The following is a 17,216-nucleotide window of genomic DNA, read 5'->3' on the forward strand; positions in this document are numbered from 1 at the left end:
GGTAATCTCTAACAGAGATATGTGATATTGTCTAGAAATCTCAGTATCATTAAAGATAAGCATAGGGTCAGTAGACTCCTTTTTGCAATGCAAAATTATGGAGTCACTGGTTAAGGAAGTAATGTTGGATCATCTAGACATGAATGCAACATACTGCAGTCACAGCATAGATTTGTTAAGGGTGATCTTGTCTGACCAATCTGACTGATGCAGCAACAAAGGAAATGGACACAAAAAATAATTTTGAAATCATATACTTAGATTTCAGAAAAGCTTTTGATACTTTTGCCAATAAAGAATGCTATACAAATTGCAGTAGTGCACCATTAGGGGCAAGTTATTACTATGGATGAAGGGAGAGTTGAGTAGGAGAAATCAGAGCGGTCATCAATGGTCACTGCTCTTCTTAGTCTTCTGTTATTTAGGTCCGACGCTGAACCTAGGGTTCAGTGTCAGACCCATTGTTATTTTAAATATTTATCAATGATACTGATTAGGCATATCAATCAGGCTTAATGTCTAAATTTGTATATGATACAAAGATCGGCATGTTGGTTAATGGCAGTAATCAAGGTATACTACTGGAACAAGATCTGAAAAAATTTGGCAGATGGGCTAAGAATTGGTAACTGAAATTTAACACTGACAAATGTAAGGTACAGCATATGGGGATTAGTAATCCCAGAATAACATATCAACTGATGGCATATACCCTATAATCTTAAGGGAGGCAGCAAGTGAGTGCATTGAGCCATTGAGGCTAATTATGCATGCATCACTGGATTCGGGAGTGATTCCGTTGAATTGGAAAAGTGCCAGTGTATCTCCAATACATAAGGGCAGTTCTAAAAGAAGTGGGAAATTACCAGTCGGTTAGTCTAACTTCAGTAGCAGGGAAAATCATGGAGACAATAATCAAAGTTGGAATTCAGGATCATTTAGATCGAAATCGAATCCTGAAGGATACTCAGCATGGTTTTGTAAAGGGAAAATCATGTTAACTAATCTGGTTAGCCATTTTGGCAGGGTCACTCAACAGCTGGACTTTGGAAATAATTTTGACATTGTTTATTGGATTTCAGCAAAGCATTTGACTCAGTCCCACATGAGCGGACACTTTATAAGCTGGAATAGGTTGGAATCACAGGGAAAATCCTTAGATGGATAGCTGGATGGCCTCAGGACAGGAGGCAGAGGGGTTGTGATAAATGGTTATTCCTCAGATTGGGTTAATGTAAGAAGTGGGGTTCCCCAAGGATCAGTATTAGGACCACTTTTTTTTTGATTTTCATAAATGACATCGATGAAGGGATAGAGGGTGTGATGTCTAAATTTGCAGATGATGTAAAGATTGGTAGAGTAGTTAATGATCACCGCCAAGCAGAGCTTCTTCAGAATGACCTAGATAGACTTCAGAATTGGTCAGAAAAATGGCAGCTATGCTTTAATCCAGCAAAGTGTAAGATAATGTACCTGAAGAACAGTAACCGCAAAATAACTTATACACTTGGCAAAGTTGAATTAAAGCCAATAATGGAGGAAAGGGACGTGGGTGTTATTATGCAGTCAGACTTTAAGTTCTCTGAGTATTGTAGACAGGTTGCAAAGAAGGCCCATGGTGTCCTATCGATGATTTATCGAACAATTGCTAGCAGAGATAAGGACATCATAATCCTATTATATAAAGCTATTGTTAGACCACACTTGGAACACTGTGTTCAAGTATGGACACCGCACCTAAAGAAAGACGTGCTTATTGAAAGGGTTTAGAGACGGGTTGCTCGCCTGGTGAGATCGGAAAAAGGGTGTCCATGTGAGGAAAGACTTCAAATATGTGGGTTGCAGAGCTTGGAAACTAGGCACCTTAGAGGAGAGTTGATTGAGGTGTTTAAGGCTCTGAGAAGCATAAGCAAAATGAACGAGGACGAAATTTTCACGGTTATCAATGATTCTAGAAGAAGGGGACACAATTTCAAGTTACGGGGGGGGGGAGACGTTTAGACTGGATTACAGGGAGTTTTATTTGAGCCAGCTTTACCACCCATGTAGGTAACTTATTCCAGTAATTTATATCTGAAGATATAAATTAATCTTCAGATATCTTCAATCTGAAGATATTAACGTATTCCAGTAATTTTATATCTGAAGATATAAATTACTGGAATAAGTTACCTACACGGGTGGTAAAGGTTGACAGTTTGGGGAAATTCAAAGGTCAGCTGGATAATTACCTATGGGAGGAGAGAAATGCTTAGGTTGTCCATTTCCCTTTCTCTTATTTATTAATTATTATTATTTTATTATTATTGTTATCTATTTATTTTTTTTTATTATTATTTATTTTTTTTTTTTGGCTGATGGAGCATAAGCCATAGGCTTCCTTGCACCATGTGGACACTGCTAATACTAACTGTGTGGTACCACACTCAGGGTAGTGGATAAAGAAAAGGACTGGCAGAAGATAATTGTGCAATCTAACATGAATTTCTGTGGCAGTGCACACAGGTTGCCAGGACAGCTCATGGAATCTTGTCAATGATATACAGAAATTTTGCCAGCAGGGATAAGGAGGTGATTATCCCATTGTAAAAGGCAATAGTTAGACCATATCTTGAATACTGACCACAGGTCTGTAAGCTTCATTTTAGGAAGTTTGTGGATCTCTTGGAATGAGTGCAGAGAAGAGCAACAAGATTAGTGAGGGGAAGACAAAAGGGTATTCTTACCACAAGAGACTTGAGTTCTGCATTTCGAGACTAGGCACTTGTAATATTTGATTGTGCTATTTAAGGCTTTGAATGGATTGAGTAAGTTCAATGCTTATGGCATTCTTCCTCTTGCTCAGACTACATGAGGAGACAAATTCAAATTGAAGGATGGTTACAGGGGATGGACACATGATATGGGAAGTGTAGTTTTCTTTTTTTTTTTGGGTGATGCTGTATAAGCTTTCTTGCATTCTTTGCACTATTATTGCTAATACTAAGTGAAAATCTATCTAAGTGCTCTTTCAATAAAGTTAGTATACTGGAAGAGAATTAATAATATTAAAATTTTAAATGCACTTGGCTTTGCAGCTTTTCTTCCAACTATGAATATCAGCTTCAATATTCCAACAGTTTTGTGGTTAGAAGAACAGTTAAGCATTCTTTGCTTTCTTATATCTGCAGTTGCTGCTTATGTTTTAGTTGCCAAAGTTTTATTTGGAATCTTTTTTGTAGAGACCAGTTCTGTGTCAATTAACAATTTTATGAACTGAGAAATCACCTTCTTTAACAATTCTTAAAAAGTCATCTGCAAATTTTGGGATTGCAGGGGCATTCCGTGAAAGTTTTTTCCTGGTGATTATTAGCTGTTGAATTTCATGCCTCTTCTTCCATCTATCCAGCCAGTCCTCACTAGTACATAATGTTTTGTCACCCACAAACCCCACAGCTTTGACTTTCAAAACTGGTCCAGATGAAGGGTCACCTTTTGCTCTCTGAAATAGAAACCACAACAAAAGAGATCTGTCCAATTTTATTTTGCTGGATATTGCATTCTATAACACAAAATTGAAGGTTCACTAAAACAACAATCTTCTTTAATTCTGGAATGGTTACAGAACCAATCTCCACTGCTACTCATCCAAATCCGATCTAACAAAATTTTAGTTAACAATTCATCTTTATCGAATCTCTTCAGTGTTTCCAAAGTTACCAAATGTCTTTTCCTTTTTGGGTCACTTGTTTATTTTCTTTAATTTTAATTTTTTAAATGTTCAAAATATTGGCCAACATACTGACATTCCCTTAGTATCTTTTTCTTTCATTTTTTTTTTATATCCTAATGCAATTTTCCCTTCCCCACTCTTCACTTATACTACCACTCATATTGCACCCAGTTTTCTGATCTTCTATGCATGTCATTTACGATCAACTCATAATCTAGGTGTTTGTTTCCCAAAAAAAGTTAGCCACTTAGTCATATTTTAGGGATGAGTTCTAATATTTGCTTTCCAAGAAATTAACTGTAAATTCAAAATGGTCAGAACTAAAGGGATAACATAAACATCAATTTTCATTTCTTGGACTGGCTTTAAAAATGTTTACTACATTTTTAAAGCCAGTCCAAGGGTCTCTTTAAGTTTGGTTCATGGATTCTTCAAATACGAGTCTTTCAAACCAAAAGCATGAAGACCTTAAGGAACACCAGATAGTAATGAAGGCTATTTCTCAATATCAAGATTAACCATGACCAGATACTGTCGCCTTCTAAAAAGCATTGTGGATGCTTGCTTCTCCTTTGATCATCATTTCTAATGTGAACCGATTCTTCCGAAACTCATACCAATTACTGTTTAGCCAGTTTTTACTTTACAAAAACTACGTTAGTCACTTGTGATCCATATTTTCGAAGAATTTGCCTAAACAGCTAATCCGCAAAATCGTCCTATAATTATTTGGAAAGGTGTGGTCCTTTCCTAGCTTTGGGGAGGCTAGGACAATTGAGTGATGCAAGAATTCAGATAATACTTGATTGTAGAATTTTAACAATGAGCTATTTTCTTTTATTTGTGTTTTAACATTACGTAAGACTCCATCTGAACCAACAGTTACTGGATGTTTTACTGAAAGATGCTAAAAGTTCTATTGATGTGAATGGCTGGTTATACAGGTGTGAAACCATAGTGGAGAAATTGATTTTCTAACTGAGAAAAAAGTGGAAGATAAATTGTTGAAGCTAGATGTAAAAAAGGCACTGGGGTGGATGGGATCTATTTTAAATTATATTAAGGGAGGCAGCAAAGGAGGTCAGCAAACTTTCAGCCATAGTTCTGAGAGTATTCTTGGATTCAGGGTGGGTTTCCTATGGATTGTGATGTGAGCAATTAGACTTGTTAGTTGACTTCTGTTCCAGGGAAAATAATGGAGTCAATGGTTAAAGAAGTAATGCACGACCATCTAGAAAGGAATGCATTTGTACTGCAATCACAGAATGGAATTGTTAAAGGACAATCTTCCTGACCAATCTGATTGAAAATTATGACACAGTGACAAAGGAACTGGAGGCAAAAAAATTTTCAAATTATATCCTTAGAGTTCAGAAAAGCTTTTGATACTGTCGCATACAAAACACTGCTATACAAATTGGAGCTCCTGGCATCAAGGGAAAACTATGGTTATGGATAAAGGAATGGTTGAGGGGAGAATAGAGTTGTTATCAGTGGGCAATGCCCTCTTCTTGGACAAATGTTATTAGTGAAGTTCCCCCAGGGTTCAGTGCTACACTCTTTGTGGGTTTCAATATTTATTAATGATACTAATGAAGGCACATCAGGCCTAATATCTAAGTTTGCAGATGAACAAAAGTTGTATCAAGGTGGTTAATGACAGTAATAAGGGAATGATACTGCAACAAGATCTAGATATTTTAGGCAGATTGGCTGACAAGTGGCAATTGAAGTTTAACATTGGTAAATGCAATTACTATCACTCATGCTTTGTATGAGTGGTAATAATTGAAAATAAAAATATCCACTATGTGGTACCACACTCAGGATAGTGAAGAATGAAAAAGATCTGGGGAATAATTGTTCAGTGTCAGACATGAAGTTCTCTGAGCAGTGCAGACAGAATGCCAGGACAGCATATGGAGGTTTGTCAATGATATACAGGAATTTTTCCAGATGGAATGAGGTGATTATCCTGTTGCATAAGGCACTAAATACCTGCAAGGAGATTTTAGCAAGGTATTTAAAGGCTATGAATTTACTGAATAAGCTCAATGCTAATGGAATCCTTCCTCTTGATCAGACTATGCAGAGGAGGGGATACATATTCAAATTGAGGAAAGATGGTTGAAAACTGTTAGAATGGATGGGCAGGTGATAGGGGAAAGTGTTGGGTTTTTTTTCGGCAGATGCTCTATAAGCTTGCTTTCTTGCATCATTTGCTACTACTAATACAAAATAAAGGTTTGCCTTGTTGAGTCAGTTTTGATGAATATTTTGAGTTTTTGATTGTGTAATTTCAAGTCCTGTAGTAATGTCCCCAGGCTACCAACTTAAAAGGCTGGCAGTAATTCTGAAAAACCTTATGATGTAAATGGCTACTTGTCATATGGTCAATGGTAAAGAAATGATTAACAATATCCACTATGTGGTACCACACTCAGGATAGTGAAGAATGAAAAAGATCTGGGGAATAATTGTTCAGTGTCAGACATGAAGTTCTCTGAGCAGTGCAGACAGAATGCCAGGACAGCATATGGAGGTTTGTCAATGATATACAGGAATTTTTCCAGATGGAATGAGGTGATTATCCTGTTGCATAAGGCACTAAATACCTGCAAGGAGATTTTAGCAAGGTATTTAAAGGCTATGAATTTACTGAATAAGCTCAATGCTAATGGAATCCTTCCTCTTGATCAGACTATGCAGAGGAGGGGATACATATTCAAATTGAGGAAAGATGGTTGAAAACTGTTAGAATGGATGGGCAGGTGATAGGGGAAAGTGTTGGGTTTTTTTTCGGCAGATGCTCTATAAGCTTGCTTTCTTGCATCATTTGCTACTACTAATACAAAATAAAGGTTTGCCTTGTTGAGTCAGTTTTGATGAATATTTTGAGTTTTTGATTGTGTAATTTCAAGTCCTGTAGTAATGTCCCCAGGCTACCAACTTAAAAGGCTGGCAGTAATTCTGAAAAACCTTATGATGTAAATGGCTACTTGTCATATGGTCAATGGTAAAGAAATGATTAACAATATCCCTTGTCAAGGCAGAACTAGACAAGCATTTGGAGTGAATGGATGGGTGAAATGGGAAGTTGGCTTTTTTTTTTGGCTGATGCTAGTCTTTCACTGTAAGGTTATAGAGTAATATTCACCAACATTGAGTGGATTTCCTGACAGAGGCTCACCAAGCCTCCAATAAGGTCCACAAAATGCATCTGCCTAAGCAAGTTTTTATTTCTACAATTTTACATAATACAAAATTACTTAGTGTAATTACATAATCCTAGAAAAATGAGATTATAATTTAGTGTTTACCCTCTTATTACACACAACAGATATCTCATGCAAAACAATCAAACAAACAGGAAATGGTAAATTTTTTGCACCTAATCCCAAAAATGATCAATGGTAATTCACACATCTATTATATTATACCATACAAATATATATTATAAAAACTTGAAGGTTCCAAGGAACAATTTTTGTTTTTCTTGAAAATTTGTGAACACGTAGACTTTAACCATCACTTTCTTCAAAACAGTGCTGTTGAGTAGTAACACATTTTTCCAGTAACATCAATGCTTTATTGCAGTAGCATATTTGAAAGAACATTTCAGAAATTTCCTTGTTCTCAGAAAAGGAGAAAAATCACTTGATGCAAGCTACTGGCAAATAATGTGAATATATGTGCATTGCTGAGCAGCAAATCCAATATCACTGGCCTATTTCCCCTCAATCATATCTGGAATTACATCTCTCAGACAATGAATCACTTAATTTCTTTAATGACACTTTAGCCTCTCGGAGAGAATTCAAAGTGGAGTATGGCTTTATGATCGTAAAAACTTCAGTCATTTTCAAAATTTCTCCTCTTACTTAGATTTACACCAACACCTGCTGCTGGTTTACTGTTCATATCATCAATTCAATTATTTTACATACACTGTTCAATTATCAACATTTCACTCATGAGCATGCAAAAATCAAAATAAAATGTGTCATCTTAGAAACATGAACTGTGATGTAAGCCACATATATATCTCTAAGTATGCCAAATATGTTGTGCAATTTGTGTTCCCCCACATCCGGGAGGATTATAATGTATTTTTTTGGAATATAACTTGTATAAGCTATATGACATCTTACTGCCATGTGCAATAGAGATTTAAGATATAATTTACTTTATGAATATTTGTGGAATTTGCCAAAGCATAAAAATACTAGCATAAAAAACTGCTCAAAACAACAAGAAAGAACAAAAAGCAATTGAACTTAATCAGCAACTAACCTAAACTAATCCACGCAACAGATAAAACAGCATCATCATGAGCAGTAACTGTGACCTTATGCTCTCCATTTAATGTCCAAATATGTACAGTATTATCATAGCATCCAGAAAGAATCCTGTAATATTAATCAGTAAGTTATTTTTCCTTATAATTAAAATGGAACTGCTAATTACAAATTAGAGCATAATATAAAATTACAGTAATCGTGTTTTCTATCAATATAAAATAGCAGTCAAATCATGTTTTCTATCAATCCACTTTTTTATATCGCATTTCTGGTGAAGAAAAGCACCAATAAAAAAAAAGTGGGATTAGACCAATGAAAAAAAATTAATAAAACAAAATATAAGTTATATTTATCCATAAAAGGAGAATTGAGAGAACTGAATTTTATCTTTGGGTTGATTACTTAAAAAAATTTATGAGAGTATACAAAACTATAGTTTTATATATATTTTTTGTATAGTTTAAGTATAATTAGTAAAATAGGTAAGATATAGAATAAATATATTTCATATAGGATAAGCTGGTAGCTACTTAACCCTATATAATAGCCATAACTGGTCCACGAGGCCAAACCTAGTAAAGGATGATCATTAGTCAAAGTAAAAGTAAAAATAAATAATCAAAAGTAAAAGTAAAAATTAGACTTTCCACCGTCCACTTCTTTTCCATAATACACATTATATATTATCCATTATATTATCCTATTTTTCTTCATTATACTTATGATATACCAGGATCTCTTTCTATAAGGGATGGGAAGTTACGCTCCCGGTAAAATCCGACGTACAATTGCATTATAGCTTTTCCTTTACTTTTTACTATCATATTCTATTTTTCTTACCTCATGAACTATTTGTTAGAGTAATTCGAGGGGGATTGAGGGTACTATTGCTATTCTTAAACCTTGAATCCGTTCTCCTTATTTTAGCGTTTGCTCCTTTGGTACTTATTAATATGATATTAACTGAAGGATATTGGTTCTCTTTTATTACTCTTCTTCCTTAATACTTGCTTTTGCTAGTTTTTCTGTGTGTCTTAGCTATCGGTCGGGCTAAAGTCATCCAGCCTGTTAACAACTAAATTATTTTCTAACTTTAATTATACTTATCCATTTATCTCATATATTACCTTTTGACCATGTTAAACAGGCAGATGATATCAGAAACTGATAGCTGGGTTAATTGTAGGGGGACATATTGAAAGGGTTAGCCCTTGAAAAAGTCCCTTTCAATGTGTCCCATGACCTATAATTGACTTCATATATATTATTATTGTGTTTATTAATTGTTTTATTTTTATTTTTACTTTGACTAATGATCATCCTTTACTAGGTTTGGCCTCATGGACCAGTTATGGCTATTATAGGGTTAAGTAGCTACCAGTTATCCTATATGAAATATATTAATTCTATATCTTACCTATTTTACTAATTGTACTTAAACTATACAAAAAATATATAATAAGATTGATGTAATGTACTATCTAGATATGTATAGATGGCATTAATCAGTTCTTGTTTAGTTTACTTTACATAAGATATTTATTAATTTTCTATATTTTATTTTCTTAATTTTCTATATTAATTTTCTTAATTTTCTATATTACAAAAAATATATAATAAGATTGATGTAATGTACTATCTAGATATGTATAGATGGCATTAATCAGTTCTTGTTTAGTTTACTTTACATAAGATATTTATTAATTTTCTATATTTTATATATATATATATATATATACGGTAAATCCCCGCTATTCGCGGTATCTGTATTCGCGGTTTCGCGATCACTGATTTAATATAAAATGGAAAAAAAAAATGCGAATTTTAAAGCACCGTGAATATTTTCTGCCATAAAAAACATGGGCGTGGCTAAAATTATTATTCCCAGTCAAAGCAGCGCTCAGTGGGTGGGGGGAGAGGGGTGACAAAATCTCGAGCGTGGATGTTTCTCGCTAATCCTTCTTCAGTATGTGTTATGCGCTTGTCATGGAAGGTTTCGTCGTTTGCTTTTAATTTATATGCTTATAAATTGAATAAATTTATCAATTTATAAATTGATATGCTTACAAAAGTGATAAATCTACCGTTTTGCAGTGTAAAACACTTTTTCGAGTGTGTTAACGGAAGAAAGTGACTTTATTGTGGACAAGTTCTTTCTAACCCGTACAAAAATATGGCTACGAATAACAAGAGAAATGTGAAAATATCAAAGGTGATGACATTAGCGAATAAAATTGAGTTATTAGACAAAATTTCTAATGGTGAAAATGCCTCCTCAGTGGCAAAACATTATAAAATCAATGTGTCAACGGTACGATCAATCAAAAAATCGGAAGAAAAAATCCGCCGTGGTGTCCATGAAAACGCGCTAATTGCTTAAAAAATTTGCTCTGTAACTCGCAATGTTAAATTAGAAAAAAAATGGAAAAAGCTTTAAATCTGTGGATAGAAGACCGAACTCAAAATATAATTCCGTTAAGTTCACTCATCATTCGTGAAAAGGCAAACCTCCTTTATCAACACTTTAGCGAAACTGGTGAAAACACTGGCGGGATAAGTTTTTTTGCTATCAAAGGCGCTGGTTTGAAAGATTTGTTTGAAATTTCTAATAAATATTACATTTAATATTAAATTGTTTCTTATTTTCATTTCGATGCCATATGCTTGCATTTAACTATGTACTGTCTATGTGCATAGTCATATTATGAAGGTACATATAATACATACATAGACAAAATTTTAGACTAGTTTTTCTTATATATTTCATACTTTGGAACGGAACCCCTTTATTACTATGGGAGCCATAACTCAGTATTCGCGTTTTCAGTGTTCGCGACATTTCTCAGGAACGTAACCCCCGCGAATAGCGGGGGGTTTACTGTATATATATATATCAAGCAAATGATACTAATGTGCACGCTAAAATTTTTTTTGGATTATCATATTCGGGTTTTCCGTCAAAATGTTGACTATGATGAATTCGTTATTTAATTCATGCAAGATCTTATCTTAACTGTCATCATCTGAATCTTCTGTGGATTTCTCCTTCTCAAAATATTCTCAAGTGAACTTTACACATTTTCACCACATCATACCCACACATTAAATGCTTCTTGCAAGCCATTTTTTGAAACGCTGCAAAGTGCTTCTGCTGTGGCTCTGCAAGCATTGTTGTTGGATGCAAAACACTTGCCTTTTAGAGCTTCCTTCAGATGTGGAAACAGGACGAAATCACACAGGACTAAGTCCGGTAAATAAGAGGGATGTGGCAGAACTTCGGCCACTGATCACTGTCAGTGATGATAGTGATCACTGGCTGTACAAGATTAGCCATATGGGGCCTTGGCATTGTCTTGATGAAGAAACCACTTCACACCAGAAAGTTCTTGCCGTTTCTCGCAAATGGTGTGGCAAAGTTTGACTCTGAGAACCTCAGAGTATGCTTCCTTATTCATAGTTTTTCTACAAGGCACAAAATGTTAACAAGAATGCCTTTTATGTCAAAAAACACAAGAACCATTTGTTTGTCGGCCAAATGAGAAGCTCCAAATTTCATAGGTCTTGGTGAATCAGAATACTTCCACTAGCTTGACTGATGTTTTGTCTCCGGATCATAGTGAAAATTACAAGTTTCATCACAAGTCACTATTCAATTTAAGAAGTTTTGACCCTGTATTTCCAAACGATCAAGCATTCCTTTGCACAAGTCAACTCGTTGCTCTTTGTTCTGGAGTCAAATTGTGTAGAATCCAGCTTACACAGATCTGCAACATTTTCAGGCTCTTTCACAATATTGTGAGCACTACCATATAAAATGGACATTCTAACAGCTAATTCACAAAGTGTAATTCAACTGTTTTCATCCAAGATTTCCTGGCCTTTTACAATTTGCTCAGGAGTTACTGACTAGGTTTTGGGTCATCTGCAACAGACTCATGGCCTTCACTGAATCACTTGGACCATTTAAATATGGCTGTCCTACCAAGACACTCATTACCATATGCTTCACTCATCTCTTTAACTGTTTCCAATGCATTTAAACCACCTCTGATACAATAACGAATCACATATCACATTTTCAATTTGAATGACCAACATGATATTTGCTTCAAAATGATTGTCAGTGAAACGAGACTAAAAAAAAACTCTTCGTGCAACACTAGCTCAACAAGTGCTGGCATGGGCACACATCATCATCATCAGCCATTTTCAATCCACTGCAGGATAAAGGCCTCTCCAGCAACTTTCCAGTTCCTTCTGTTTTGAGCACTGGCCATCCATTTACTACCCACAAACACAATTTCATCTATCCATCTCCGGCTTTGTCTTCCAGGTTTTCTTCTAGCTCCTCTTGGGTACCATTCTGTTATTTATTTTCTTAGTCCATCTGTCATCATGTCTTCGAGCTATGTGTCCTGCCCAAGACCATTTTAGTTCTTTAGTTTTGATAAGAATGTCCTTTACTTGAGTTTGCTGCCTAATCCATGTGTTTCTCTTCTTATATCACAGTCTGATTCCCAATATAATTCGTTCCATTCTTCAGTTCAGTGTAGTTCTCAGCTTCTCTTCCATTCTTTTGGTGAGTGCCCAAGTTTCACTTCCATAAGTCATGGTGGGGAGTATACACTGGTTCATTATTTTACGTTTCAGACAAACTGGGATATTGCTCTTCAGTATGTGGCTATATTTCCTGAATGCTATCCATCCAAAATTTATTCTTCTCTTGACTTCCAGCCATTTATCATTATTACAGCTAATAACTTGTCCCAGATAAGTATATGACTCCACCTTTTCAATTATTGCTCCTTCAATCACTATTTCCCTTTCTGTGGCATACTTGTTCATCATTACTTTTGTTTTAGCCAACCTTTAGTCCATCTTTAGTCCAAAATCTTTACTAACTGTGCATAACTGATTAAGATTTTCCTCTAATTTTTGGGGATCATGGCTTATGACCACAATGTCATCTGCAAATCGTAAATGGTACTCTCCGTTCACATTGACTCCTTTCTGCGACCAGTCTTATCTTCTGAAAGCTTCCTCAAGGGCAGCAGTAAAAGCTTCGGAGATATTGTGTCTCCTTGTCGAACTCCTTTCTCAATTTTAAATTTCCTACTGTCTTTGTCTAGTCTAATAAAGGAGGTAGCACTCTCATATATTTTCTTCAAAATCATAATATGTGGGGTATCTATGCCTTGTCTTTCCAGTGCCCGAAAAATTGTCTTATGCTAAAGGCATTTGACTCTATACTTATGTATAGAGTCAAATGCCTTTTCATAATCCACAAATGCCAGGCATAATGGTGTTTTATATTCATTTGCTTTCTCTATTAGCTGTGATATTACGTGAAGGTGATCCATAGTTGAGAATACTGTCCTAAAGCCAGCTTGCCCTTTCGGTTGATTCTCATCAAGTATTCTTTCTCATCTGTTAGTAATGACCCTTGTGAACAACTGGTAGATGTGGGATAACAAACTAATTGGTCTGTAATTTCCAATTTATCTCCTTTCTTATGCAGCAAAACTATGATTGCATTATTCCACTGCTTAGGCATCACACCTTTTCTAATGCACTTGGTAAAGAGCCTTGCCAGTTTTTGTGTTATGTCTCTTCCTCCAAATTTTAACAACTCTACAGTAACTTCATCTTCCCCTGGGGCTTTCTAATTCTTCATTTTCTTCAATGCATGTTCTACCTCATCAGGAAAAATATCGGGTATGTCGTATGTGTGTTGCTACTTTGCAATCCATCTTCCCCACTGCTGGCATCATTCCCTTGCTCCTTGTATAATCTCTATTGTAGTCTTCTGCTATTGAATTATGCCTTCTCTGCTGTTTATAAGTACACCATCGCTATTCTTCAGTTTTAGTATCATTTGTCTTTCTGTATTACTGCTCATGGCTACTGATTTAAATCCTTTGTACTTTTCTTGTGTTAAATCTTCTTATATCCTCTCTGAGTCTCTAATGGCTTTGCATAACTCAGTATACTCAATTATTTTTATTTATTTTTTTTTTTTGGGCACACAGTCTGCTAAATAGCAATCATGGAGAGTGCCTCTAGCAGCAGTTAGGGAAAGCTTGTGCGGTACATATAAAATCTTGCACCACTCTGCAAATTAAATTATCACCCCTCGTAAATGAAGTAGTCAACTGCAGAAAATTATTATGGATGATGAAATGAAGCTTTGTGGTATCTAATAAATCTACCCCTGCCAGTTTGAGATGTGTTACTGAACAGTGATTGTACATACTCAAAGTAGGCAGTATACTACATATGCCACTATAATAAACAAATTCTCACAAACTGGCAGGGATAGATTTATTAGTTTAGTCATACAACTTAATTTCTTCCACAATAATTGTTTGTAGTTAGCTACTTCACTGATTGCATCACAATCAATATTTCGTTTGAAAAATCCGAATATAATAACCCATAAAAATTTACAATATGCATACAGTAAGACCCCCGTATCCACGGGGTATATGTTCCAAGACCTATTGTGGATGGCCAAAACCACAGATACAAGCGAACACCTACTGGCCCCATATATAACGTGATTTTCTTGTAAATACATACATATAATAAAGTTTAATTGATAAATTAAACACACAGTAAGACATTACCAAAATTAAATACAGTAATAATAAAGTACAGCACTCTCTTGATTTACTGGGATTGGATTAACTGGGACACTTCAAGACTCCAAATTAAAAAAAAATAAAAAAATCAACCAGAAATCATAAAATTCATGTAATAATTAGAATAGGTATAAACAGATATTTTGCAAGTCGTAAATAAGCAACAAGAACTGGCATTATAAGTTGTCATTGGGAGATTAGTGTACCCATTATCTTTATACTAATTTTAATACTAATTAAAACTGTAGCATTTATGGTTTGTGTTCTTTTTCTTACACACTTACACTTTCATTCATTCTTCTGGCTTTCATTTCATTTATTCGACTCTTGCTTTCTGCACTAGCCTCTCTGGGCACCTCACCTTAATGTTATTCTTCAGTTGCAGTGCAGGTCAAGGGAGAATGCAGTGATAGTGTTTGTGTTGTTAGTAAATGTTTGTTAGTATATATAAAGCAATGTAAGTTATTTTTAACTTTGTATTCTTTCGGCCAATTACATTTGCTCTTCCACTCCTCTCCATTCACTCTCTCTTTCCCTCATGCTAGGTCACGCTTTCTTTCACCAAAAATGCCATTTATTCCCTTTTACCATAATTCCTAGTTCACTCAGTGCCCAGCCTATTCATCCTATCTTTCATTTTCATTCATTCATTCTTCTTTCATTCTACATTGCATCCCTTTGCTACTAGCTTACTGATATTTTTCAGCTAATCTGCTTCCCTGGCTGCCTGTACATCTCCCTCCCTACGTGGTTACTTATTTGGCATGGGGCCTCAGATTCTTACACACGGCAGGGTAGTCCTGGGGAGGTTTTTCATGTCAGGTTTCTGTCAGGGTGCAGAATATTGCTATCCTGACAGTTTTTAAGTCATCGTCTGGGCGTGGTGGGAAACTTGGGCAATTTTAACTATTGATTAATTGCTGGGGGGGGGGCTGAATTGCCATTCTTTGGATAGTTCTGTGCATTTCGAATACTTTCTGTGTGAAATATGTAAAGGCTTTATAATTTGACTCTTCTATGATGAACAGATGTCCTTCTCCCCTGGGAAGGGGGCCGATCTGTGCTATTAGCACTGTTCTGGGGATGTCATAAATTATACATTCATATAGAATATGTGCCCAGTCTTCACTCTCGCCACAGGTGCAGTTTGGGTCATCAGTCAGGCCTAAGGAGGTTAGTTTCGCCTTTAGGGAGCCGTTACCTGTCGATATAAATGTTGCAAAAAGTCCTGAGGCATACCACTTAGGTGGCTTTTGGCTAACTATTGCCACCCATGGTAGAAACTGTTTCGTAACCAGACCTCTGGTTTCCTGCTCCCACTTTGTTTGCCGTAGGTCATGGAGCTTTGTGGCTATTCTTTTATTTTATATATATTTTTTTTCATCATTGAAGGTGTTGATTGTATCAAGGGCTATCCCCAGAAATTCTATGGGAATGCCCTTTTTAAATCTATAATATAAGCCTCTTTTGGCTACTTCCAGGTAAAGTGGGAGAGCTCCGGCCAGCAACTGTAGCGCAGGTGTGCTTACTGTGTGACATGCTCTGGTAATAGTGAGTAGTATTGTCCTTTGTATTGATTCTAATTTATTCCTATTTCTTACTATGGCTGAGCGGGTGAAACACGCACTGGCTCCATAGGTGATAACAGGTAGTAACATTGCACGGTATATGATTGCCAGGGTCTTTCTTTTGAGCCCCCAGTCTGCTCAACTGATCCTGGCAATCATACCTGCATAATTTCTCACTTTCTTCGCCAAGTATATCAAATGGGGGTAAAAAGTTAATTTTGAATCAAAGACCACTCCAAGGTATTTTAGTTCTGTTACAATTTTTATAGTGGTTGTCTTAATTTTGATTTGTGGGCATCTTCTTTTGTCCAAATTGCCTTTTAAAAGTATTTGGTTTTCTCGGGCGATATTTTGAGCATGTGCATTTGTGCCCAATCCTGCAGCTGCAAGAGGGCGGCATTTGATCTTTGCTCTACAACCACTCACGTGTTACCTTTTACAGGGAAAATCATGTCATCTGCAAAGGCCAGGCTTTCTATGGGACCCAGGCAGATCCAAGGCCAGAAATTCATCCAGTAACCCCGGGGGCTCACATCTGATGAGTATGGGCTTGGCAAACCCAGGGTCCTGAGCTGGATATCATCATTCTTCTCTTTCTTGGTGATGCCTTCTACTTCTCTCTCTCTCTCTCTCTCTCTCACACACACACACACACACACACACACACACACACACACACACACAGGGGGTTACTCGGGATTTTTTTTTTTTTTTTTTTTGGCTGGTGCAGCATAAGCCTCAGGCTTCCTTGTACCATATGGCTAATAATAATAATAAAAATAATAATAATGTTCCAGAAGAAAGGGCCGAGGATTGAACCCTGTGGGCAGCCTTTATTCACAGGGCGTATCAATTCCTGGAACCTTGTGCGTACTGAGACACATCTGCCTGTAAGGTAGCTGTTTATTACCTTATAGAGCTTTTGTGGGGCATTTGCCTGGCGGAGTCTCCTAAGGACAACAGGCCACCAGAGCGAGTCAAATGCCCCAGCAAA

The 17,216-nt window shown here is 36.1% G+C and overlaps 1 protein-coding gene across 1 annotated transcript in view; it reads right to left on the reverse strand.

Moving 5' to 3' along the window:
• Positions 1–17,216, reverse strand: part of LOC150091172 (ribosome biogenesis protein WDR12 homolog) — a 257,271-nt gene that overhangs the window by 163,788 nt on the left and 76,267 nt on the right. Inside the window, exon 5 of the mRNA XM_090382466.1 lies at positions 8,006–8,121. Within this exon, the coding sequence (XP_090238592.1) occupies positions 8,006–8,121 (116 nt within the window). The remainder of the gene's footprint in view (positions 1–8,005; positions 8,122–17,216) is intronic.

The sequence above is a fragment of the Mastigoproctus giganteus genome, chromosome 1 (assembly GCF_048544385.1).
Source record: "Mastigoproctus giganteus isolate SK-2022 chromosome 1, ASM4854438v1, whole genome shotgun sequence".
NCBI classification, from domain to species: domain Eukaryota; kingdom Metazoa; phylum Arthropoda; class Arachnida; order Uropygi; family Thelyphonidae; genus Mastigoproctus; species Mastigoproctus giganteus.